Source organism: Mirounga angustirostris, unplaced genomic scaffold (genome assembly GCF_029215605.1).
Source record: "Mirounga angustirostris isolate CCGP_5_RB_7025 unplaced genomic scaffold, mMirAng1.0.hap1 SCAF_16, whole genome shotgun sequence".
NCBI lineage: Eukaryota > Metazoa > Chordata > Mammalia > Carnivora > Phocidae > Mirounga > Mirounga angustirostris.
This window is the reverse complement of record NW_026991724.1, coordinates 163370-188720: the sequence shown is the minus strand read 5'-3', so window position 1 is coordinate 188720 and position 25351 is coordinate 163370. Positions and strand designations below refer to the sequence as shown.

Genomic DNA, 25351 nt, shown 5'->3' with positions numbered 1-25351 from the left:
TTGCGGAGCTCGCCTCCTGCTGACCCCAGGTACTGAAAGCTGTGCAGTCACCCCATTGAATCAAGCCCTATCTCTACCTCACCTAAGTTAGACTGTGACCAACAGAGCTTTCTCTAGAGCTGTTTACAACCAAACTCCTTACTGAGGGCCATGCCTTCGGTGGTACAGGGCGAGATTTCATGATTGGGTTGGGCCTGATGTTACATCTCTCAGCAGTACATGGCTGCTCTCTTTTGGAAGCACAAAGGAGGGAGCAGCTCCAGGCTGAGACTCCCCAAGTTTTCATCCACAGGGGAGGGAAGAAACCTGCATAAATTGGTCACACTGCTTCAGGGGTGACACAAAATCTACTTAACTAGCCTGGCCTTGGACAATAGCATGGACAAGAGAGTGGTGTCCTGGAGGTTCCCCCGGGGGCTGAGCATAGCCCTTTAATAACAGCACTACGGCAAGTAGGGAGGGTAAATTCTAGGGGACTCCAGGGGAGTGGTTGGAGCAGGTGGTGCATGTCCAGGACCAGAGACAGCAGCTAATGGACTGGAGACAGCCAGTGTGAAGTACTGCAAGATCCTGAAGACCAGTACGGGCTGACCAGCCACGCACACGTGGGTGCACACATCCTCTCCCTCTGTGTGTCTCTGGAGACCCAATTCCCAGTCTGAGAGAGGAACATTCAGACTTAAGAGGAAGGCAGGATGGGGTGGAACTCAAGGGTCAAGGGAGAGGGATCCCAGAGGCCATGACCCATCCTGTCCCTGTCTCCCTTTCTTGGTCTTTGCCAGTGGCCTTCCTCATTTGAACCTTGGAACCACAGACCTGCATGCAAATCCAGGTTCTACCTGGGCCGGTTACTCTCTGAATCCCAGTTTCTCTACTTGTAAACGGGGGGGATAACTATTCCCAGGATCTAAGAATCTGGTACAGTGCCATGGCCACACTCAAGGCTGCCGTCTCCTCTCTTTCAACACACTCACACCATTTCCTCTTGCTCCTGTATTTGGCCCTCTGCAGTGCAGGGGTTCTCAATCTTGCCTGCACATTTTAATCCCCTGAGGAGCTCTTAATATCAATGCCTGACCCCACCTCGGAATTGCTAGGGGTGGGTCCTTGATCTTCATTGCAAAAATCTCCCCAGGAGGTTAAAACACAGTAAGGGATTCCCGTACCTAGGAGAATCGCCTGGGACGCATTAACGACAACAAAAGGCAAACGCCCAGGACAGCCCCTAAGATTCGGTTTCAGTCTATCCCGGGGAGGAAGAGGTCCAGAAATCTGCAGCTTTGGAAAGCTCCTCGGTTTGGATGTGTTTACTTTCAATAAGGAGGGAAATGTCCCGCCTGCAGCCGCGGAGGCGGACCGAGAGCACTCACCTGCCCGCCAGGTCGCCCAGCTGTCTATCACCTGTGCCCCACCACAGGTGGAACGCCCCGAGGCAGTGCGCCCACCTGCGCGCTCGCCCTCCTCACCTAGCCCCACCTGCAGGTTCCTCCCGCCCGGCAAGCCCGCACTCAGAGAGCAGGGTCTAGGTTCCGGTGTAGACGACTCGGAGCCCGTGTAGTCCCCGCCCCAGCCCGACAGCGATCGCGGACACGCCTCCGGAAGACCCGGAGACACCCAGCGCCGGGACCCCGAGAGAGACCGCCGCACGGAGGCGCCCAACTCGCGCGAGAACTGGCCTGGACGCGCCCGCACCTTCTTTAATGCCCCTGTTGACCGAGAGGAAGTTCCGGAGAACCTCAGCGCGCAGACGCGACACGCCAGCCTCGCGCCAGCGCGCCCTAAGTGCGCAGGCGCGCCGGCCGTTCTCTTTTCTGCTCTTCCTTCTCCCGGTCTCCAGACGTCAGCGGCCGTTGGGTCCTATGTCGCGCCGGGCCCTCCGGAGGCTGAGGGGGGAACAGCGCGGCCAGGAGCCCCTCGGGCCCGGCGCCCTGCAGTTTGTCCTCCACGATGACGATGATGCGGAAGAAGAAGGTGCAAAGCGGGGTCCAGGTGGCCGGCGCCCCCGAGGCGCAGGGAAGGAGGGCGTCTGCGTCAACAACCGGTTCGAGCTGGTGAGGAACGGGGCTGCCTGGGGTGGGGGTGGTGGGAGGGGGCAGGGGGCGGGCCCGCGACGTCACGGGGCGGGGCGACACGTGGTCTGGGCTGCCGCGGGGGCGGTGCTAAGGAGGTGGGTGAGGCGGGCTGTGTGGTGGGCGTGGCTACGTTGGGTTGGGGCTGCGGCGAGGAGGCAGGGCAATTGCGGTCTGAGCTGCGGCGGAGTGGGCGTGGGCGTGACGTCGAGGGGCGGGTCCGCTGCCCAGTGGGCGGGGCTTCACGTCTCAGGGCCTGGGGGCTCTTGGCGTTGTTTCAGGGTTGAGCATTGCCTACGCCAGGCCCTCGCAGGGCCGTTGCAGACAGTCTTGTCAACTCCTCAGAGCGCAGGACTTGGTGTTTTGCTCATCGCTGGGTCCCCCGCAGCACGTGTCTGGCGCAGAGATAACACGATGGATGCGAACTGAGGGAGTAAACGCCCACCGGGGTTTCTTTAGCTGGCCTCAGTCAGTACTTTTGCTTGTGCGTCTTATTCTCGCTTCTCTGACTTCCCTGTGCGGGCAGGTGACTGTCCGCTGTGCTCACCTTGGATCCCCTCCACGGTGTGCCCGAGTGGGTGAACACACAGCAGTAGGTCTGAAGATGATGGGGAAACCAGTGACCTTTTGTAAGCGCTTTCTTGGTCTTGCAGTGGCTCCCATCTTTACGTAAACTTGGCAAGTTAGGAGCCCATCATTAGATGGTGGGGAATGTGGGCTTCCCTTCTGGGAGTTGGGTAATTGACCTTCCCTCTGAAGGAGAGAGAGCCTCAGCTGTAGTCTGTGGTGGAGGTGGGACCAAGTCCTTTCTTGAGATTCTCCATAGTCTCCTTCCACCTGTTCTGATTCTGAGACCAGAAGTAACTCCCTCCCCTCTGCCCTGTTTCTTGTCATTTCTTTCAAATTTATTATAAATAGTTTCAAACATGTACAAAAACAAGAGTAGTATTAACTTCCCTGTGCTCATTTTCCAGCTCCCACAGTTGGACTCACAGCAGTTTGTCTCCCACTTTTCTGTCACATCACGTGTCCTTAAATTTGCCATTTTTCTGACTTCTTTCAAAACACTGAAGTCTTCTTTCCCATCTCACTTGTTCACAGGCTGAAACCAATTTGTGCTGTAGTCGGCCATCTCCATGGACGTTTGAGCAGCTTGTGCTTTCTCTTTCCCATATTCCCCAGATTTAGTCTTTAACACCAGTAGCTTTTCTTTGGAGGACATTTACACATTCCAGGCACTGCTGCTGTGTCATGGGATTCTCGTAGTCTGGAAAGGAGGTCATATTGTCCCCCTTGTGCAAATGAAGTAGTAAGTGACACCTGCAGAGTAAATCTAGGCTTTCTGACTTAAAACTTGTATTCTCAACCACGTCATGGTAATTGTCTCTGAAGCAAGTTAATGTTTCTGCTGAAGAAGAAAGGAGGGTAAATGGATGGGGGGGGGCAGAATGTTTGGGAGAAATGGTAAAAGTGGCAGGTGCTTACGTGTGAAGGGAGAGGAAGAATACTGATGTGGACCTCCCTGTGAGATCACGTCAGAGGGACCCGGGCTATACCTGCTCAGGACTCTGTCTGTGTTTCCCCCTTCTGCTTTCTTTCATTTTTTTTTTTAAGATTTTATTTATTTATTTGAAAGAGACACAGCGAGAGAGGGAACATAAACAGGGGGAGTGGGAGAGGGAGAAGAGGCTTCCCGCTGAGCAGGGAGCCCAACGCGGGCCTCGATCCAGGACCCTGGGATCATGACCTGAGTCGAAGGCAGGCGCTTAATGACTGAGCCACCCAGGCCCCCCACCGCCTTCTGCTTTCCGATGTTGCTATCACCAGCTCCAATGTCCTTCCCAGTCTTGGGATTCATGGATCCAGCTGAACATCTGTCTCCTCTTACACCTTTCACAGACATCTCAAACCCAGTGTTTAACTGCCCTTTCTGCCTCCTCCAGCCTTCCCTGTCTCTGTGGAGGGCATCTCCATTTTTCCTCTTGTCCACACCAGCAACGTGAAGGCGTTCTGATCTCTCTCTCACCATACACTCAGACCATTGGGAAGTCCTATGGCAGCTCCAGGTGCAGCACCTGGGGAGGGTGACCATTGCCTATGGCCTGGATCATCACCATCCTTCTACCCAGTCCTGCTTCTACTCTTGTTCCTTTGCAGTCTGTCTGATCACAGAAGCCACAGTGCTCCTGTTAGGCTCGTGTCTGACCTCAGCCCTCCTTCCTTCGCAACCCCCCAATGGCTCCAGGCTGGCCCAGTTCGCCCCATGAGCTCTCCTACCTCATTTCTTTATAATCTTGTTTGCTGTGCTCTAGCCACAATCTGTCCCCTTTGCCGTCTCTTCTGCCTTTAACACCTTTTATTCAGGTGTCATAATGACTCACTCCTTCCTCAGGTTTTGCTCAGATGTCACTTTCTCAGTCTTGCCTACCCTTCCTACCTGGTTTTAAAAGTACACTTACCCCAGGACGCCTGGGTGGCTGGGTTGGTTAAGCATCCAACTTGTGATTTCAGCTCAGGTCCTGATCTCAGGGTTGTGAGATCAAGCCCCGCATCCTTGGACTCTGCGCTCTGCAGGGAGTCAGCTTGAGGATTTTCTCTCTCTCTCTGCCCCTCCCCTGCACTCACTCTCTCTAAAATAAATAAATCTTAGGGGTGCCTGGGTGGCTTAGTCGTTAAGGGTCTGCCTTCAGCTCAGGTCATGATCCCAGGGTGCTGGGATGGAATTCTGCATTGGGTTCCCTGCTCTGCGGGAAGCCTGCTTCTCCTTCTCCCTCTGCGCGCACACACTCTCTCTCTCTCAGAATCTTAAAAAAAAAAAAAAAAAAAAAGGTACAGTTACGTCCACACTCCCATGTCTCTTCTTTCTCATTTTGCCCTGGCTATTAACACAGAGCATACCATACAAATTACCTGTTGTTTTTTTTAAATTTGTTTTTTCTTTGTTTCCCTGCTGAAGTATAAGCTTTGTGGGAACAGACTGTGCCGTTCCCAACGTGTACTCACCACCCTGTGTCTGGTACCCAGGTATGCAGAAAAGTTACTGCATGAGTCAGCATTTCCTCTAAGAGGACCAGCAAGTATTGTCTCCAGCCAGAATGTATGCGTACAGGCTTTGGAGTCAGAAGGACCTAGGTTTGAATCCTGGCTCCACCTCTTCAAAGCTGTGAGAATGTAGGCAAGATATCTAACACAAACTTCAGTTTCTCTGTTTCTTAGGAATGATCTTACTTTACTTCATGGGGTTGTCATGCGTGATATATGAATTAACATGTGCAGCCTTTAGCCCAAGCTAGGCATATAGTGAACACGCTGCCAATGCAGATATTAAATGACACTGGAAACCAAGTGAAGGGTGCAGTAGAACTTAAGTAGAAACGTGACCCTAAGTGGTTTACTTAGAGGCATTTCCAGGGGCCAGCAGTGTTCTCTGAGCAGAGGAAAGCAGAGCAGAGAGACACTGTCCTTTGTTAGTGTATAAATTTGTCCTCATGACTGGCTCTTGGGTGAGGTTTTTTTTTTTTTTTTTTGGCTTTAGATTAGAAATCGTTTTTCTACTTCAGAGTAGGTTTTAAAAACCAACTTTATTGAAGCGTAATATATATTTGATAAATTCACCCGTTTCAAATGTATAGTTCAAGGTTTGCAGCATAACGTACCGTGCAGTGGTTGGGGATGATGTAGATAGGACTCAGTGTTTTGGGGGTCAAGGACGACTTCGACAGTCTGCTAAAAATCACACAAATAGACTTTTAAAGACGATCAGACTTGATAGCATTGAGAAATGTTCCCTTTAAGTGAGGAAGATCAATATTTCACGAAGAATTACATTTAGCCTTTGAACAACACTGGGGCTAGGGGCCCTAAACCCCATGCAGTTGAAAATCTGCCTATAACTTTGATTCCCCCAAAACTTAACTGCTAAAAGCTTACTATTTGCTGGAAGCCTTTTTGATGACATAGAAGCTACATTATACGTATTAAATACTGTATTCTTAAAGTAAGCTGAAGAAAAGATAATGTTATTAAGAAATAACCACAACCTGAGCTGAAGGCAGATGCTTAAGCAACTGAGCCACCCAGGCGCCCTTCAAATAAATAAATCTTAAGGAAAAACAAAAGAGTAAATTGGCACCCAGCTTCACTAGGAGCATTGGAGGTCCCTTTTGTTTGAATGCTGAAGTATGGGTGCCAATTCCCCCCTGGATCCCCATTGTTTATAGGAAATGTCCCAGGAGGCCTCATTCTAGTTTTCTTTATTTGCTCCCAAATCTAAACCAACCAGACCACACCCAGGCCCCTGGCTTTACAAAGCTGCCACTCAAAAGACGGTGTCCACAATAGGAATTGCCATAGTATTGGGTGATGTTGGGACAGACGCTATTTTGGTAGAGTTCTAGCATTTTCAAGTCAGGTATGGATTTATAGACAGATAAGCATGATATACTCCTAAATTCTATCCTTGCCACATGGAAATCTCCATTGGTAAAGAAAGCAAGCAAAACCAAAGGATACAAAAACTTGTTCCTGCTTTCTCTTCTTTGATACTTTCCCAAATGAGACAGTAGATCCAGAAAGAATCACTGAAAACTGACCAGGTACAGTATGATCTCAGTTTTGTGTGTGTGTGTGTGTGGTTTTTTTTTTTTTTAAGATTTATTTATTTATTTATTTGTCAGAGAGAGAGAGAGAGAGAGATCATGAGCCGGGAGAGTGGAGAGGGAGAAGACTTCCCCACTGAGCAGGGATCCCAACGTGGGACTTAATCCCAGGACCCTGGGATTGTGACCTGAGCCAAAGGCAGACGCTTAACCTACTGAACCACCTAGGCGCCCCTTGATCTCAGTTTTAAAAAAATAAAAGTTATCTCAGGGTTGTGGGGGTTAAAGTAGATCTTATTTTTATTTTGTTTAATGTCCTAAATTGTCAGATGTCCTAAATTGAAGACTGTTTTAGTTATTTTTGGACCTCAGTGCACTAGATGGGGTCCATCCCATCTGGTTGATGAAACGTGGTCATTATTAGTCCAGTAGTTATTAGTGTTGACCTCTTTTGTTTATTCATTGACTTGCTGAAGGGCCAGAACTTCTCCAATGACTTGTACCCACCCTGCCCCCGTCTTGCCTCCAGAGTGTGAGTGTGCTCGCTTGCGCGTGCACGTGCACAGTTCGTTCCTTTTCACTGCTATGTAAGGTTCTGTTGGGTGAGCTACTTTTATTATCAGGGAAGAGTTTCTAGCTAAGTCAGTCCTTAGGTACCTTTTCTTCCCCTAGCTCCTTGTCCTGTCAGCTACTGTAGATGAGTTGAACTAGAACTCCCAGTAGGAGGAAAGAACATTAATGCATTGGCTGAACAAATGTATTTACAAATCTGTGCCCTAGGGTGGTGTTCAGTAAGGGAGATAGGTTGTAATGTTTGGGGATTCTTCATTATGTCAGCTCTGAAGACAGAGACACATGGAGCCACCCCGGGCCCCAGCATTCTCGGGGGTTCGTTGACGAAAATGACCCTGAACCAGAGCTTGTTGAGAAGGTGAGCACTGCGGCTCTGCCAGGCACATGGATGTAGGTGTTTCTTCCCACTGTGACCTCCGAGTAACCCTGAATATGTCTCCTCGCCCCAGCTCTGCCCTGCTCTCCACTCTGACACAGCTCAGTATCACCATTTACTCCGTGACCGGGTTGCCTGGAACACCCTTGTTCTCTCCCATCTGTTTTTCCAGATAAACATTGAAGACCTTGAGGAGGGACCTGTGCTGAATGGGGAGAGACCCGATTGTCTGCTCACAGACGCTGTGGTGTCAGGGAACAAAAGGAGGTCCCAGAGTGGAGGTGCAGAAAGCAAGAAAGCTGGAGAAGTGGCTGACAAGGCAGCGCCCCCAGAGCAGGTATGGGGACCAGCCACACACACTCTCTGCTGTCATTTTCTGCAGTTGCAGCTGCCCCAGCATTTCCTTGGGGCCCCTGATAAGATTTGCATGAAATCCTCAAGACTAGTTGTGGGCATCAAGGGGGGCACATACAGGGTCCCCTAGACGAGTTTCCCTGGCACCAGACTCGCCTTCACACTTTGGGAGAGTCTGTTTCTACTTGCAACATGTGTGTTCTCTGTGACTGTGTGTCTGGAGCTCTGGTCAGGTGGACAGGGCCCTGGGTGGCCATGCCTTGAGGAAATGCGTAGATCAAGTTAGCGTTGGGGTGTGGCTGTTGTACATGGCACAGGGGAGGGTCTCTAAGGAGATCTTTTGCTTGTTTACGCAGCAAGTGCTTACTGCGAGCTTGCTGGGTTCTGGGGACAATTCTGCCTTCCGGGGACCTCTAGTTGAAAGGGGGACAGAAACGGATGGACAAGTGCAGCTGGAGAGACCTGACTCATGGCGTAGAGTGGGACACCTGCCCGAGCTTGGGTGGCGGGGGGCTCTACACTGCAGGGAAGGAGGTGGCCAGTTGAAGGCACCAGAGGTATTCCGGCAGAGGCACCAAGGGCGTGTGTGTGTGCGGGGGGAGGGGGCGTGCAGTGCAGGGGCCCAGGTGTCCAGGGTAGCTAAGTGTGGCAGGGAGGGTGGTTGGCAAAGTGAAAGACGAAAGAAGAGGGCAGGTGGATGTATGGTTCAGACCCTGTGAACCTCTTGAGGTCCTGGGAAACCCTGAGTCTTCTCACGAAGGAATAGGGGAGAAAGTTGGATGTAGGCCCAGAGTTGCAGGTCAGTGGGAGGTATGTGTTGGAGAAGTAGTTCACAGGACATTCGGGGTGGGAGGGAGGGGATGCCAAGCCTGTGTTTCCATATCCCTCTGCAGCTTGCTGCTTTAATTCTCAGATAGTAAGATTTTATTGTTTGTTTCCATTGACTAAAATGTGCTTCTTTTGTTAGTCTAATATAAGTGGCAAACTCCGAAAGAAGAAAAAGAAACAGAAAAATAAGAAAAACTCTACAGGAGAAATTTTGGTATGTGCATCTCGCTGTTTCTCAAGGTGGTGTTAGAAGCAATTCATTTTTATTTGATGTTTTGATTCCTTCCTGTTAGGAATATAATTCAGAGGTCAGTGAAAGTCACTAACCAAATTTTGCTTATGTTAGTCCACTTTGTTCCTTGAGGCTTAGACCTCATTCTGTGCTTTTCATTTCCTGGCCACCATCTGAAGTGACGTTCTCTGGCTGGCAGAGTTCCTTCTAGTCTGTTGCCCCCGTGCCCTGACCTTTTTCTAGTGCTGATGGACTGATAGGATGGTGAGGTGTAATCCTCCAGGAGCGGTCTGTTGTGAGAACATCTGTTTCATTCATTCTTCACCGTCTGATTCTGTGTCTCCTGAAGAGGTCGTAGCTTTTTTTTGTCTCAAGTCCTACCTGAAGAGGTGGGAACACCTGTAGGACGAGCAATCAGGTTTGTGACTGAGTTATTTCAAGGGTCCTTCTGGTTCTGTGATCCTGCCAATTCTGAGCTTCCTCTAATGAAGCATCTCTCCTTTTTTCTAAATATATGTGCTGTAGACAGTATTTGGATTATACTGTTTTCCAGAAAGTAAACACAATATAATGCTGGTTCCTTATAAAAATCATTTTGTGGGTGCCTGGGTGGCTCAGTTGGTTGAGCGACTGCCTTCGGCTCAGGTCATGATCCTGGAGTCCCGGGATCGAGTCCCGCATCGGGCTCCCTGCTCGGCAGGGAGCCTGCTTCTCCCTCTGACCCTCCCCCCTCTCATGTGCTCTCTCTCATTCTCTCTCTCTCAAATAAATCAATAAAATCTTTAAAAAATAATAATAATAAAATAAAAATCATTTTGTTATTGATTGTTACGATGTTTAAAATAAAGTCTGTGTTCTGTTGTTTTTAGGAACATGGGCTGGAAGATATCGATCGCATCTTGGAGAGGATTGAGGACAGCAGTGGTTTCAACCGCCCCGGGCCGCCTCCCCTGAGCTCCAAGAAGCACGTCCTGTATGTGGAACACAGGTACAGCTCCTCTCCCTCCTGCTGAGACAGAGACTCCCTGAAAAGGAAAAATAACATTTAAAAAAGAAGAAAACTTCCTATATTTAAAAGCGATGTAGGTTTATTGCCAAACATTTAGGCAGTAGGAGCAATGAGAAAGAAGGAAAGGGGAGGAAAACTTCTGTTTCCAAGGATCCATCCTTAACTTTATAAATCTGGGAATGTTTTTTCTTAAACGGTGTTGAAGTAAGATGTCGTTCTGTGATAAATTATTCCTCTCTTGTTCTAGTAGATGCCTAATGAAACCCTGCCCCTACTAAAGAGACTGTTGCCTGTGTTCAAAAAGCCATCTTTATTCCTGAGTCAGTGAGCCCACTTTGATCTAGTCTGTAGATCTGAGGCTGCTCAGGCTTGGTCCCAGTACTGGCCGCCTCTGTTTCCGGTCAGCATGGTTTTGAAGAATGCAGGCCTGCCAGTTGTCTTTCATGTTAGAATAGCTGTTCTCCCTGCTGGGTTTTACGTGACCTTTCAGAATTCCCAGAATCGGGGACACCTGGGTGGCTCGGTTGGTTAAGTGTCTGCCTTCGGCTCAGGTCATGATCTCAGGGTCCTGGGATCGAGTCCCACATCGGGCTCCCTACTCAGTGGGGAGCCTGCTTCTCCCTCTACCTCTGCTTACGCTCTGTCAAATAAAATCTTTAAAAAAAAAAAAAAAAAGAATCCAGAATCGTTGTAGAAGAACTCAATTTCGTTTTTCTTCGTAAAATTTTCAATTCTCTAGACACTTGAATCCAGACACAGAACTGAAAAGGTATTTTGGTGCTCGAGCTGTGCTGGGGGAACAAAGGTAAGCTCAACACTGGCTGTGTTCTCAGAAAAGGGAGGGAATATTCTCAAGGCCTCTAAACCCTTGGGGAAGGGGTAGGTAAAGCACCTTGCAAATGGAAAGCCTTAGGATTTCGGGTTCTGAGGAACCTGAAGGGTCAGAGAAAGGTTGATGTTTGACCTTTTCGGTAACAGTTGGGCTCCATCCCTCCCACTGCCTTAGCTAGCACGTGAGTCACAATTTTACAAAGATTCTGGAGGTCCTAAAATTTTGAGCTTCTAGCCCTGAAATCTTGGCCAGGTTAATTTTTGTTTCTCAATCAGCAGCAAAACCAACATGGGGTTTAGATTCTGAGGTAAGTGTGATCTTTGTTAACGTAACAGTTCTTAGTGGTTGACGAGCTATGGTAGATGCAGTGGGAAATGTTCTGTCCATGAGGGTCTGTTTGCAGGACTTTGTGTAGGAGGTGTGGGTGTTCAGCTTTCCGGATGCCCAGCACCGAGTCCACTTCTGACTGGGAGCGCCCACACCAGCAGAAGCTTTGTCTTTTCACGTATATATTTTTTTCTAAATGTAGAATTAAATACTTGTTATAAAAAAATTGAGGTAAGGGGCACCTGCGTGGCTCAGTCGCTTGGACATCTGATTCTTATTTTCAGCTCGGGTCATGATCTTGGGCTCTGCACTCAGCGGGGAGTCTGCTTGTCCCTCCCTCTCCCTCTGCCCCCCCCCGCCCCGCAGGCACATGCTCTCGTGTTCTCTCTCTCTGCTTTTCTCAAATAAAATCTTCCCCCCCCCCCAAAAAAATGAAGCAATTTGGAATTAGAATTGTCTCCTTTGGCACCCCCCTCCAAGGTAACAATTCAGGAGAGCTTCCTGCACCCATCTGGGCCCCCTATGCACACACATCTTGTCCCCCAGGACCACAGAACTCTGCGGGAGTGCCACACCACCTGGTTCTGCATGGCTGGGTTCTAGGCACCATTTTCCTCACCCTGGTGTACGAGGGGAATGCACTTACCCCAGGGGACAAGTGTCGGCTTCTGTGTTGGCTGCAGTCTCCCTGCATCTGTGTGGCCATTTCTAGTGAAATTACCCAGCGGTGGCTATTCCCATGTTGCATTAGCTCCACGTACCTTAGGTCACCTGCTCTCTGAGTAGTTTCTTCCTTCTCTGACCTATGGTAGAGTTAGGAGTTTTGGATTCTGTCTCATGTGTACGTGGAGCACTTTTTCTTGTTATTTGCTAATGGTTTTTGGTTTTATCTTGGGTATTAAGTTATTCAGGACACAAGGGTTTCTGATTTTGTCTTCTTTTGGAATATTGATGAAAAACATTTTCACTTCAAGATGTTCCTCTTTGTCACATGGACTGTCCTAGGCTGAACGTTGTATCTCCCCACCGTAGCCCCACTGGTTTGCCTCTGCTTGGTTCATCTTTGCTGTTTCTTCACACTTCTGCCTACTCTTGTTTCGGCAAATCATAGTTCGCGGTGATTACATTTATTGTCTTTATAGTAGCAGTGTGCTTCTAGAATACCGATTTAATATCCTAAGTCCCACCAAAGGCTTCCCTGAGAAGCTCTGGTTCTCTCGTCTCCCTCATTCCTTATTCTGCCCAAAGACAGACTCAATGTGTTTCTGGTTGTCCTCTCTGGTGGCCACTTCAGAATCTTCAGAGGGCATGTGCACGGCTCTTTCTCTGACAGCCTCCAGTGACAGACACGTCGGGCATGGCCAGCCTCCCACTGCTCTGCTAGTGTCTGACCACCTGCCCGAATTGTGTACGTTCGGTATGGACAGCTCACTGCGGGGCTGGGCTATCCCTGCGGTTCCAGGGACCAGGCAGTTCTGAGCATCCAGGGTCCCGGTCAGAAGTGGACTCGGTGCTGGGCATCCGGAAAGCTGAACACCCACACCTCCTACACAAAGTCCTGCAAACAGACCCTCCTGCTCAGAGCATTTCTCACTGCGTCTACCACAGCTCGTCAACCACTAAGAACTGTTACATTAACAAAGATCAGAGTTATCCCAGAATCTAAACCTCATGTTGGTTTTGCTGCTGATTGAGAAACAAAAATTAACCTGGCCAAGATTTCAGGGCTAGAAGCTCAAAATTTTAGAGTTAATGAGAAATTTTCTTCAGATTTTGACCGTGCTTTTCAGGTACCTTGTTTTTTCCTCCTGCAGTTGTGCCCTCTTGTTGGGAAGAAACATGCTCTTTTATTCTGTTCCTAATATAAGCCAGATTCTTATTCAAGTTTTTTTTCTTAATGAAGTGGTTCAGATTATCAAGAAAGTACAGAGCAGAATGTCCACATGCCCACATGCCCATTACTCAGCTTAAGAAAGAAAGCATTAGGGGCGCCTGGGTGGCTCGGTTGTTAAGCGTCTGCCTTCGGCTCAGGTCATGATCCCAGGGTCCTGGGTTCGAGTCCCGCATCGGGCTACCTGCTCTGCAGGGAGCCTGCTTCTCCCTCCCCCACTCCCCCTGCTTGTGTTCCCTCTCTTGCTGTGTCTCTCTCTGTCAAATAAATAAATAAAATCTTAAAAAAATAAAATAAAATAGAATCAAACCTGAAACGTTCGGTTAGAAAATCAAGTGCAGGGGCGCCTGGGTGGCTCAGTCGTTAAGTGTCTGCTTTTGGCTCAGGTCATGATCCCGGGGTCCTGGGATCGAGTCCCACAATCGGCTCCCTGCTCGGCGGGAAGCCTGCTTCTCCCTCTCCCACTCCCCCTGCTTGTGTTCCCTCTCTCGCTGTGTCTCTCTGTCAAATAAATAAACAAAATCTTTAAAAAAAAAAAAAAGAAAGCATTAGTGATAGCGCAGTAACCCCTCTCTGCGGCCACGGCTTCAAGGGGGCGGTCTGGCACCTGCAGCAGAGACCCCCGGATAACGGAGGTGGAGCACGTGGCTGAGGAGAGAGGGCAGTCTACGTGCAGCGTGTCGGGAGCTGGACCTACCTCCCCTGCTGCCCCCTGGTGCTCTCTTTCTTGCTCATTCTCACCAGAAGTGCGTTGACGTCAGTGTCCTGCTACACCAGTTCTGTTCCTGGTTATCGTTTTTCCCTTTTCAAAACCTGTTGCTGCCTTGGTGGCATCTTGAGCGGGGAGGAGAGGACCCACCTCAGGACAGAGGCACAGAGGCCATCCTCTGCCCTCTGTGCCCAGCCGGCATTGCGTTGTCCAGCCCGATGCACGGGGACGCGGCTCGCTTCCTTCCATGGGGCACCTACAGGCTTGCTCTCCTCCGGGTCTTTATTTTTGGTTTTCAGTTTTTGTTTCCTTTTTACCTTTCTTTTCTACCATTTTGCTGGACTGTAAATTTCCCGTTTTTCTTTCTTTCTCTGGTTGTTTGGTCGTTTAGATGACAGTTTCCAGTTTGATCTGGCGGTGGTCCTGTTCTGTTGCTGACACAGATTGCGTCGTGTCCTGGTCATGCCTGTGCACCCTCGCCCCCGCCCTTCCCTTCCCCACGGTTTTGCTTCCATGGTGCCTGTGGGGGTCAGGCAGTGAAGGAGAAGCTGTAACCATGTCTGTTCTCCCCAGGCCGAGGCAGAGGCAGCGTGTGTACCCCAAGTGTACATGGCTGACGACCCCGAAGAGCACCTGGCCACGGTACACCAAACCAGGTGAGGGGCTGTGGGGTGTGTGAGGGCACCCTGGCCTGGTGCTGGGGGACCAAGGACCCCCTCTCCCTGCACACACCAGCTGCATGTTTTCTCAAATGGGTTTTCATGAAGCTTTTTTCTACCTTTTTCTTTTTTCCTGTGGATCCTGTATCGTAGGAAGCAATCTAGTTCATTTTCTAAGTGGGATAGTTTATATTTTGTTGCCAACTAGTAAGTCCATGTAACTTAAAGAAAAACAGCAACAGTGCAGAAAGGCTTGGGGTGTGGAGCAAATGCCCCGTGTCTGAGAACCCTTGGGTCATGGGGTCCGACTGGGGCGCCCACCGTCACCATGAAAGGAGCGTGTGACGGCCCTGCCCTGCCCCTGTCCTGTGTCCCTGTTGTCCTGGGACATTGGTGATCCGGCCACACCCATGGGAGAAGAAACCTCTTCATGGGAAAAGCGTAGACAGGATGCTGGTGTGGACCACGCCACGGGCAGTCGGCCCCAGACATCCTGGGAAAGTAGACCCTCTGATGGGGACTCCATGGAGTGTGCACAGAGAGACGCCTCGCCAGGAACAGCGCGAGGGTCCTGACGCTGTACTCTCCACAGGTCTGTCCATGCGGCTGCTGGAGTCCAAGAAGGGCCTCTCCTCCTTTGCGTTCGAGCACAGTGAGGAGTACCAGCAGACACAGCACAAATTCCTGGCTGCCGTGGAGTCCATGGAGCCCAACAACATCGTGGTGCGTGTGTCCCCCTGGAGGGTCCTCGCCCAGCCTGCATCCTCTCCTCAGTAACCCAGGCTGCCCTGGGCCTGGATCACGGGGGCTGAGGGCCCTGGCAAGGTGCTTCTAGGGGCTCGCCTCATGTTCCCAGGGCCCCTTGCTTGTGGGGAGTGGCAGAGGGTGAAGGTGGAGGTCCTGGGGCAGAGTCCCTACTCCCACCAGAGGCCTGGTCAGTGACTCAGCAGCGGTGACGAGCTTGGTGTGAGGTGAGGGTTTTGTGGATGTCACTCTTTGTGACGTTTTCCCAACGTTTCAGTGCCTGAAAGCCCTGTCTGGGGCTGGTGCCTTGCTCCCTGCTGTCCAGGAGGCACGACCTCTAGCCCTATCATCGTTCCCTCTGTGCTCATAGGTTCTGCTCCAGACCAGCCCATACCACGTTGACTCGCTTCTGCAGCTCAGCGATGCTTGTCGCTTTCAGGAGGATCAGGAGATGGCCCGAGACCTTGTGGGTAAGAGCCTCCCTGGGTACGCTGCCCTGCTGTGCCTCAGAGTACCTCTTCGGGAGGAGCGTAGGTGCTGTTTTAAAAGGTGATAGCCAGGACATGGGGGTTTGCCAGGGCTTTTTTTTTTTTTTTTTTTTTTTTTAAGAAAGGAAGAGCGAGAGAGAGGTAGAGGTTTAGTTCATGCCAGAGTTGTACAGCCTCGTCACCACCAAATCTAGATCGTTTATGTAACTTACCAAAGAATCCCTGCCCATCACCTGACACTTCCCCACCCCACCCCAGCCCCTGGCCCACCCAAGGCTCCTTCCTGTTTCTGTGCATTTGCTTGTTCCAGACATTTCCTATGAGTGAAATGCTCTGATATATGTCTACTTGGTTGCTTTTTTTTTAAGGATCTTATTTATTAGAGAGAAAGAGAGCATGAGTAGGACAGAGAGAGAGGGAGAAGCGGACCCCCTCCCCCCCTGCCGAGCAGGGAGCCCCACGCTGGGCTCAATCCCAGGACCCTGGGCTCATGACCTGAGCCGAAGGCAGATGCTTAACGACTGAGCCACCCAGGCGCCCCGACCTGGCTTCTTTCATTTACCGTAACGTCTCCAGGGTTCACTCCTCTCCAGTCAAATGATGCTCTGTAGTGTGGACGGACCATGTTTTGTGTATCTGCCAGCACTTGGCAGACACTTGGTGGTTTCCACTCCTTGGATCATGTGACTAAGCTGCTGCAGACATGTGCATGTGGGTTTTGTGAGGACATGTGCCTGTATCTGTCTGTCTAGAAAGTCGTGCTTATGGGTAAAGTAGATGCAGAGAGAGGCAGCAGTGATCCCCAAAGGCACATCTGTGTCGTGGCACTTCCCAGAATCCTCGCTCTGCTGCCTTCTTGCTTTGAGAGCTTTCTTTGTGAGCCATGGGGGATGGGGTTGCAGTTGCCACACCGTGCTGGCCGTGACACCTCCCCTGTGTTTGTGTGGCCCTCAGAGAGAGCGCTGTACAGCATGGAGTGTGCCTTCCACCCCTTATTCAGCCTCACTAGCGGGACCTGCCGGCTGGATTACCGCAGACCTGAGAACAGGTGGGTTTCCTGGATGACAGGTGTGTCAAGGTGCATCAGAGCTGTGACGGGATGGGAGTACCCGTGTAGGTGCCGCTGGAACGGGGCAGGGGCCTGTCCCCGAGGTGTCCCACCTGCTGGCTCACACCAGAGGATCCCTGTGTTTACCACTTGAACGCAGGAGGGCTCAAGGACAGATGGATTGGGCTAGCCTGGGGTTACATTTGTCCTCGTTAGAAGCGAGTCTGATAAGCCACTTCATTATCATGGGGTCTGTAGTTGTGTTTCCTCGTATATTTGGACAAAGGGATCTGCACCTCGTGAGTTTAGAATGCTCTGGGATGCTTTGTGGGCAGCCCTATGTGTCGTTTCCTAAATCATTGAGCTGCTCGAACTCAGCCTGATCCTGTTCCCTGCATTGAGCGGTCATGACTGCGTGACACTCTCTTCTCGCAGATGCATCTCCTGCCCCAGAGCCCCACCCTGGCACCAGCCCCCACTGACGGAGGCCTGAACAGCCTCACCCACTGGATTCCTGCCCTCGGCCTGGCCTTCAGGACCCTGGGGCAGGGCGGGGAGGGGGTGTCCTCTGTCCTGGTGCCCTCTTCACCCTCTCATGGCCTCCAGCGTCCTTGGTCATCTCCAGCCTTGGGTGTTTCCGCGCCTTGGCAGTCAACTCGGATCCCAGGGCACACAAGTTCCCCCCCGCCACTGCACAGATTGTCTGGTTTCATGTGTGTTCAGTTTGTCTCTCCAATTGAATTCTTCATTCTTGGAGACACAGGTTATAAAACACTAACCTCTGCACGCACCAGCAGGGTGGCGGTCATCGATAAAAACACTAGTCCACCAGGACGGTTGGAGTCTGCCAACCTGACGTATCCAGCAGCAGTTCTGCGTGCAGCTCCTGAGACTGCAGGGTGCGTTCAGACGTAGAGACGGTGGAGAGGTTGACTCTGTCCCGAGACGATAAACAGTAAACCAAAAACAAGTCGGTTTCAGCTAACGGCGAAGCTTGTTTCTCTACCCGGCTAGCCACGTAACTGCAGACGACAAGCAGAGCATCACCTTCTCTGCAGACAGGAACATTCGCCATCAGTCACGGTGCTCAGGCCACACGGGAAGTGCCAGCGCACAGAGGGTGGACTCGGTGCTGGACGAGGCCTCCAGGCAGTGTGGCTCTGGGGTCGCTGCCACTCTGATTCACCAGGAACTGTCTTGGATCTAGGAGCTTCTACCTGGCCCTCTACAAGCAGATGAGCTTCCTGGAGAAGCGTGGCTGCCCGCGCACGGCGCTGGAGTTCTGCAAGCTCATTCTGAGGTAAGCACCCACTGCTGCCACCCCTGTGGTCTCCGCGGCCACGAGCCTGCAGACATCCACACCGGCCCACACTGCCCTCTCTCCCTCTGCCGCCTCCGGAAGCCTGGAGCCCGACGAGGACCCGCTGTGCATGCTGCTGCTCATCGACCACCTGGCCTTGCGGGCGCGTAACTACGAGTACCTGATCCGCCTCTTTCAGGAGTGGGAGGTGGGTGTGCATGTGCACTTCTCCTCGCCTTGCTCAGCCCAGAGTCTGTGCCCTGCTCCCTTTTTGTCTCCCCTGCTCCTTGCGATCATGTGCACACAGCTGCAGGGGTGGGGGGTGGGCCGAATGGGATGGCCCCCGCGTCCCTCGAGGTGGGCTTGCATGTGCCCGCGCCCTCTCGCACGCACCCGTGTCCCTCAAGCGGGCTCGCACGCGCCCGCGTCCTCTCACACGCACCCGCGTCCCTTAAGCGGGCTTACCCGCCCGCGTCCTCTCACACGCACCCGCGTCCCTTAAGCGGGCTCACCCGCCCACGTCCTCTCACACGCACCCGTGTCCCTCAAGCGGGCTCGCACGCGCCCGCGTCCTCTCACACGCACCCGCGTCCCTTAAGCGGGCTCACCCGCCCGCGTCCTCTCACACGCACCCGTGTCCCTCGAGCGGGCTCGCACGCGCCCGCGTCCTCTCACACGCACCCGTGTCCCTCAAGCGGGCTCGCACGCGCCCGCGTCCTCTCACACGCACCCGCGTCCCTTAAGCGGGCTCACCCGCCCGCGTCCTCTCACACACACCCGCGTCCCTCAAGCGGGCTCGCACGCGCCCGCGTCCTCACACGCATCCGTGTCCCTCGAGTGGGCTCACAGGCGCCCACGTCCTCTCACACGCACCCGTGTCCCTCAAGCGGGCTCTCACGTGCCCGCGTCCTCTCACACGCACCCGTGTCCCTTAAGCGGGCTCACCTGCCCGCGTCCTCTCACACACACCCGCGTCCCTCAAGCGGGCTCGCACGCGCCCACGTCCTCTCACACGCACCCGTGTCCCTCGAGCGGGCTCGCACGCGCCCGCGTCCTCTCACACGCACCCGTGTCCCTCGAGCGGGCTCACACGTGCCCGCGTCCTCTCACACGCATCCGTGTCCCTCGAGCGGGCTCACAGGCGCCCACGTCCTCTCACACGCACCCGTGTCCCTCAAGCGGGCTCGCACGCGCCCGCGTCCTCTCACACGCACCCGTGTCCCTCAAGCGGGCTCGCACGCGCCCGCGTCCTCTCACACGCATCCGTGTCCCTCGAAGGGGCTCACACGCGCCCACGTCCTCTCACACGCACCCGTGTCCCTCAAGCGGGCTCACACGCGCCCACGTCCTCTCACACACATCCGTGTCCCTCGAAGGGGCTCACACGCGCCCACGTCCTCTCACACGCACCCGCGTCCCTCAAGCGGGCTCACATGCGCCCGCGTCCTCTCACACGCACCCATGTCCCTCAGGCGGGCTCGCATGGACAGATGCAGGCGGGGTCTGCCTTCAGTCTGACGTTGAGGCAGAGCCTAGACACAAAAAAAGTGCATGCTCTCACTGGTGACTTTCATAGTGATCCTGTGTAGAAGTGATGCTGTTTTAGGTATTTGGGTTAAATATAACAGTAGTAACATTCGTTTCATCTGTATTTTTAATTCGGCTGCTGGAAAATGTGTGTCCCTGTTGGATGGTGCCCTCTTGGGGATGTGTGAACCTGACCACCTGCAGTGGGGTGGGGCTGGTGTGTGTAATTGAAAAAATGACTACATACATAAGTCATTTTGAATTCTGTTCCTTGGCTTGTTGGCCCAGGAGTCCCATCACTGGGGACCTAGTTTATACAGTTCCTGGAGCCCCCAAAACGGAGCTGCAGGGAGCACCCCTCCCCCCACAACAGGGCTGCAGAGGAACGTTTACCGAACTGTGGAGACCACAGCCCCACTTCAGTGGCGAAAACCCGGCCCATCGTGTGTTATCTGTCACGTACACGTAAAGAAAGGCCGGGAAAGTGCTTAGCCGTGTTCGCCAGTGTGATCAGGTCCCAGCAGGGGAGGGACGTTCCTCGTTGCCACCCGGCTTTCTGAGTTTCCCACTGTGACAGAGCACGGACTGCCTGCTTCCAAAGCTGGCCGCAGCCTGAGGGTGGGCACCTCTCTATGACCCCACCTGACTCCACCTCCCCCAGGTCCTCCCCCTTTTCCGTCTCTGTCGATTCTCCACCTCCCCCCACAGCCGGGGCCTTGTTACTTGTCTCCTGCCAAGAGAAAGCCTCTGGACGTGCCATGAAGTTATCTTTATGCCAAGTAGAGAGATACCAACACAACGCTTGTGCTCATCACTGGGGCTCAGACTTCGGAGCGTCTATGAAGTGTGCATCTTCTGTCTTTGCCGTGTCGAACTTCCAGACTTTGTTTCTCTGGCTCTTGTAGGCTCATCGGAACCTGTCTCAGCTCCCAAATTTCGCCTTCTCTGTGCCGTTGGCTTATTTCCTGCTGAGTCAGCAAGCAGACCTCCCCGAGCAGGAGCTCAGCTCTGCAAGGGAGCAGGCCTCTATCCTGATCCGACAGGCGCTCACCATGTTCCCTGGAGGTGGGTGCACCCTCGCAAACCCCCGCATGCACGTAAGCACAATTCAGAAGCTGGAAATGAGTCACAACTGACTTTGGTATCCAGCTGTCTTGGGGTTTTAGGATAAGTGTTTTGATACTGACTGAAAAAAATTTAGTCTCTGAAGACGGGTGTTTTCTAGAGAGAGGGATATGAGCTGCTGGACGTTAGCAGAACCGTGCAGGAGGGACCCAGTCCACAAATCCCATTTCTCATTGAGTTGGAGAACTTAGACAGGGTTGTCCTGGGATTGCACAGAGGTCCTTCCACCATCCCTGTGTTCCCTGGAGTGGTGGGCTGGTGTCCACGCAGAGACAGAGTCCTGTGGGCTGATCTTGGTGGTGACAGGAGATCAGAGGGAGCCTGCTGCCCCATCAGGGTCCTGGTGGAGTTGGGTCCTCCTGCCACGTGCGGTTTCACAGAGGGCTGTGTGCCAGGGACAGGCCATGAGGCTCATGCACACTGTCCCCACAGCCCCCTCTCAGTGACCCCTTCACCTCTGTGAGCCTGCTGCGTCCCAGGCCAGGCAGAGGAGGCAGCCAGGATCCCCACTTCTAGGGCTCACATCCCAGGGCAAGGAGACAGGCAGTGGAATGAGCTGAAAAGGATGGTGTATCAGGTGGTGCTAGGTGCTGGGGAGAAAACAGAGCAGGGGGTGTAGACAAGGATGGTGCAGGTCTGAGGAGGTGGCCAGGGCAGGATTGAGGCCTGTGTCACTGAGGATTCCCACCAGACTTGTACATCTGAGCCTGACACGCAGGGCTGCCTGGCCAAGTCTTCGGAGAACTGACCGTTCCCCGTTGAGGTGTGTGAGGTTAGGAGGCGAGGCCCCTGGTGGGCTCTGGCTGTTTGTGTGGGGTCAGGGGTGTTGGCAGCTGCGTGCCGACTGCTGGTGGTGTTTCTGTGCAGCCTGGGGGTCCTGCTGCACACTGAGCTGCCCTGCTTTCACCCATCCCTGGAAGGTCACTCAGAGACACGGTTCTCCAGGTGACGTGGCTGTGGCGAGGCCTCGGGTCTCAGGGAGAGCGCTCTAACAAGTGGGCAGAGCCTGTCTCCGCCCAAGGCCCAAGCCCCACAGGCTGGCTCTGGCTCCCCCAGCAGCCTGCAGGTGGAACGTGTGTGAGCTCAGTGGTTAGGACGCCTTGTGTGTTTGCCTGGTGGGTCGTGGGTGCGACCCCTCAGATGCACACGGGGCTGCTGGGAGGCAGGGCAGACGACCACGTCTAAGGTGGCAGAGCCCCACTGGGGGCTGGTGCAGGTAGACTGGCCTCACCCTGGTGTCACCCCGCCCTTGAGGGCCCCTCTTCCTCCTGCAGTCCTCCTGCCTCTGCTCGAGTACTGCAGCATGCGGCCCGATCCTGCTGTCGCCACTCACCGCTTCTTTGGACCGGATGCCGAGATCAGGTAAAGACAGGACGGGGCCCGCCCACGGCTGGGTCACGGGGATGCCCCTCAGAGCAGAGTCCGGGAACCATTTGCACTCAGACCCGAGGCTCATGAGGCTGGCTGGCCCTGGGAGGTCCTGCCAGGCGCTCTCTGCAGGAGACCTTGGCGGCCAGACTGTTGTCCCACCGAGGAGGGCTGGGTCCCAGGTCCTCGTGGGCATTGCCTCACCGCTCAGACCCAGAGCTGGCGGGTGCGAGAGCAGCTTGCGGCCCAGAGCTCAGGCCTTCCTGATGGGAAGTGGGCGGGGTGTGGGGCCCCCTGTGCCAGCACCTGCACCTGCTGGGTGGGCTTCGTATCCCACACCTGTACGCGCATGGATTGTCTTTCCCAACTGTCTTGTGAAAAACGAAGGTGAACGTGCAGCGTGGGAGCCCCGTTAGTGAACCAGCATGGCTCTTTAGCGTCTCTGTGTGCGCAGACGTACACTTTTCCTCTGTTTTACGTTTCTTCTAAAGAACTCGCACTTACTACGGCCCATCTCCAGTCGGCAGCCCCTCTGGGCAACTTCCTTGGCCCCCAGGCTGCTGGACAGGCCCCTGCACCCTCCCCAGAGGTGCCAGTGGGTGCGTGGAGTCTGTGCCCTGGCGGGCTCTGCTCACAAGCCCCCCTCTCCCACAGCCAGCCCCCTGCCCTGAGCCAGCTGGTGAGCCTCTACCTCGGAAGGTCGCACTTCCTCTGGAAGGAGCCCGCCACCATGAGCTGGCTAGAGGAGAACGTCCGCGAGGTTCTGCAGGCGGTGGACTCTGGGGACCCCGCGGTGGAAGCATGTGAGAGCAGGTGGGCCTGGAGGCCAGGGGGGACAGGGCAGCGCTTGGCCTGATGGGTCCTCACGAGAACGAAGCCCATCTGCTCAGGGTGGTTGTCACAAATGTGGCTGCAGGGCCAGGGCGGGCTCCATTCCATGGGCTGTCCCTTTTCTCCCTGGGCCTAGGCGGAAGGTGCTCTACCAGCGTGCGCCCAGAAACATCCACCGCCACGTGGTCCTGTCCGAGGTCAAGGAAGCTGTTGCCGCCCTCCCCCCGGTAAGGGAGAGGGGCTGAAAATGGGAGCTTTGTCACCTGCTGGGCCCCTCCCTTCCCAGCTGGGGTTTTAAGAGGTGGGGCTGTGCTCCTGGCTGTCTGAGCGGCTCGGGGGGCCCTGGAGCCGCACGTGTACCCCTGCCGTCTAAGCAGGGCAGGGTGAGCGTCCCCGCCCTTCACCCAGTTTCTTAGTCCAGTAGATGCAGCCTCGCAGCCAAGGACCAATTCTGTCAGACTGACGGACTCCTCGCGGAGAGGCCTAGACTAGAATCAGCTGGAAATCTGCTGGGGGCACAGCCGGGGCTCACGGCGGTTCTGTTTCCCTTTCTGAAGGACGTGACCACGCAGTCTGTGATGGGCTTTGACCCTCTGCCTCCCTTGGACACCATCTACTCCTACGTCAGACCAGAGAGGTACCTCTCCGTCTCCTGCTTTGCTCCTTTGCTTGGGTGGCTCCGAGGTCAGTGCTTACGGCTCCCTGGCGCTCCCTGCCACCTCCAGACACGGGCCCTCGGAGGACGGTGTGATTGGGGTCACGGGTCAGCTTTCGCTGGCCGTGTCCTTTCACTTGTCTGATGTAGAAACGTTTTCGGTCGGGTTCTAGAGCAGGTGTTGGAGGTAACAGTGGGAAGCAAGAGTAACGCACCACCTCTGCCCTCATGGAGTGTGCGGTGCGGTGGGGGACGTGTTAATTATGGAATCTAGAAATAAGTGTAAAATCAAAACCACAGTAAGAAAGTGCTGATACATAGGACTCAGAACTGAGAAAGGCTTGTGTGGCCAAGCCCGGGAGAGCTTCAGTGAGGGCGCAGCTAGCCCAAGTCTGCAGTGGATTTGTGGACTGCGTTTAGCCTTGGATTGCGGGAAAGCTGCCTTTTTCTTTCCTTCTAGCCTTTCAAGCTGAGTGACTGCCTTACCACGAGGCTGTCGGCACAACCTTGTAGATCTGGAGTGATAGACTTTCCCATTTCAGAAAGCGTGTTCTTTCCAGACCTCAGTAGAGGTAGAGCGCATTATGTAGGATAAAGGAATTTTTCTAAAAGTTGGACTGCATGCTTCTAGGGAAATAGTGCCCACTTAAATTCTCAGATTGATTAAGGTGATACTTAGGCATTTGTAATGTTGGTAGGTTCAGAAAAAAAGCTGTCTTGCTGGACATTGTAGCCCTGAGGAGTGATTGAAGGGCTGTGCCGACCCGAGGCCATCAGTCCTTAAATGTCCAGTGGAGCTGGGCTCCAGCACCATGTCTTACCAGGAGGGCACTCCCCAGCACACCCTAGAACCTTCTCTTCACATGACCACTTTGTATCCCCTGCGCGGCGTTTCTTAAAAGTGAGCCACCCGAGCCGTGGCAGGTGACCCTGCACACTCTGCTCAGCTCAATCAGCCAGGTCCCCAAGGGCCTGCCCCCCCCCGGACACCCTTCCCTGTGAGGCCTGAGCATGTGCCTCAGCTACCGCGTGGGCTGTCTTCCCCCCGACCCTAGGGCAGGGTACACAGCTGCACCATCTGACCTTCTTTCCTCTTTCAGGCTGAGTCCTGTCAGCCACGGAAACACAATTGCTCTCTTCTTCCGGTCTTTGTTGCCCAATTATACCATGGAGGTATGTGAGCATGTCTTGGCCTCTCTCTGCCACGTGGGTTCAGGCTGGGCCGTGGGGTTGTGCGCGTCTAGAGGCTTTTACTGGCGCCAGCAGCCAACCTGCTCAGGAGACCGGGACATGCCCACCTGAGACCGTAGCCGCCACCTTGGCCCCTCAACTCAGCGTGGCTCCTTGACCTCCCGCTGGGGCCTGGCCTCGTTCGTCAAACGTGTTTGGGTTGAGGAGCTCCCTTTTCCCGGCAGGGTCCTGGGCAAGCTGGGTTGGGAGTGCTGGGCCTCAGGGCCCAGGACAACCCTGCTCAGACAAGTCTCATTGCTGCAGGGGGAGAGGATGGAGGATGGAGGGGCTGGGGGTCTGAACCGCAACCAAGGCTTGAACAGGCTGATGCTGGCCGTGCGAGACATGATGGCCAACTTCCACTTCCACGACGTGGAGGCAGCTCGCGAGGACAACCCCGAGGGGGACGGGGAGTGGGACTGAGCCCGCATCCATGCCGTGCCCCAACGCTGTACAATTATGTTTCTGATTGCTCTTCTGGTCGGAATTGGCCAGTTCCCTGGAGTAGAAATGCTGATGTGTCGTCCGCCTGCCTCCTTTGTGTCTCCTATAAATGTGAATGGGTTACGCTCTGTGCA

At 53.7% G+C, this 25351-nt stretch overlaps 2 protein-coding genes across 2 annotated transcripts; both read left to right on the top strand.

The window, feature by feature from the left end:
• Positions 1–1534: 1534 nt before the first annotated feature.
• Positions 1535–25340, top strand: TCF25 (transcription factor 25). Its single transcript, XM_045890516.3, has 18 exons — positions 1535–2051; positions 7789–7953; positions 8938–9012; positions 9900–10018; positions 10779–10844; positions 14372–14454; positions 15050–15180; positions 15572–15671; positions 16644–16737; positions 17945–18037; positions 18140–18245; positions 20470–20629; positions 21964–22051; positions 22712–22870; positions 23025–23115; positions 23446–23525; positions 24644–24716; positions 25038–25340. The coding sequence occupies exons 1-18, from the start codon at positions 1701–1703 to the stop codon at positions 25194–25196; spliced, it is 2193 nt and encodes a 730-aa protein (XP_045746472.1). The 5' UTR covers positions 1535–1700; the 3' UTR covers positions 25197–25340.
• LOC129046280 (putative proline-rich protein 21) lies at positions 18374–20460 on the top strand. Its single transcript, XM_064581545.1, has 2 exons — positions 18374–18443; positions 18637–20460. Exons 1-2 carry the CDS (start codon positions 18374–18376, stop codon positions 19602–19604), a joined length of 1038 nt encoding a protein of 345 aa, XP_064437615.1. The 3' UTR covers positions 19605–20460.
• Positions 25341–25351: the final 11 nt, after the last annotated feature.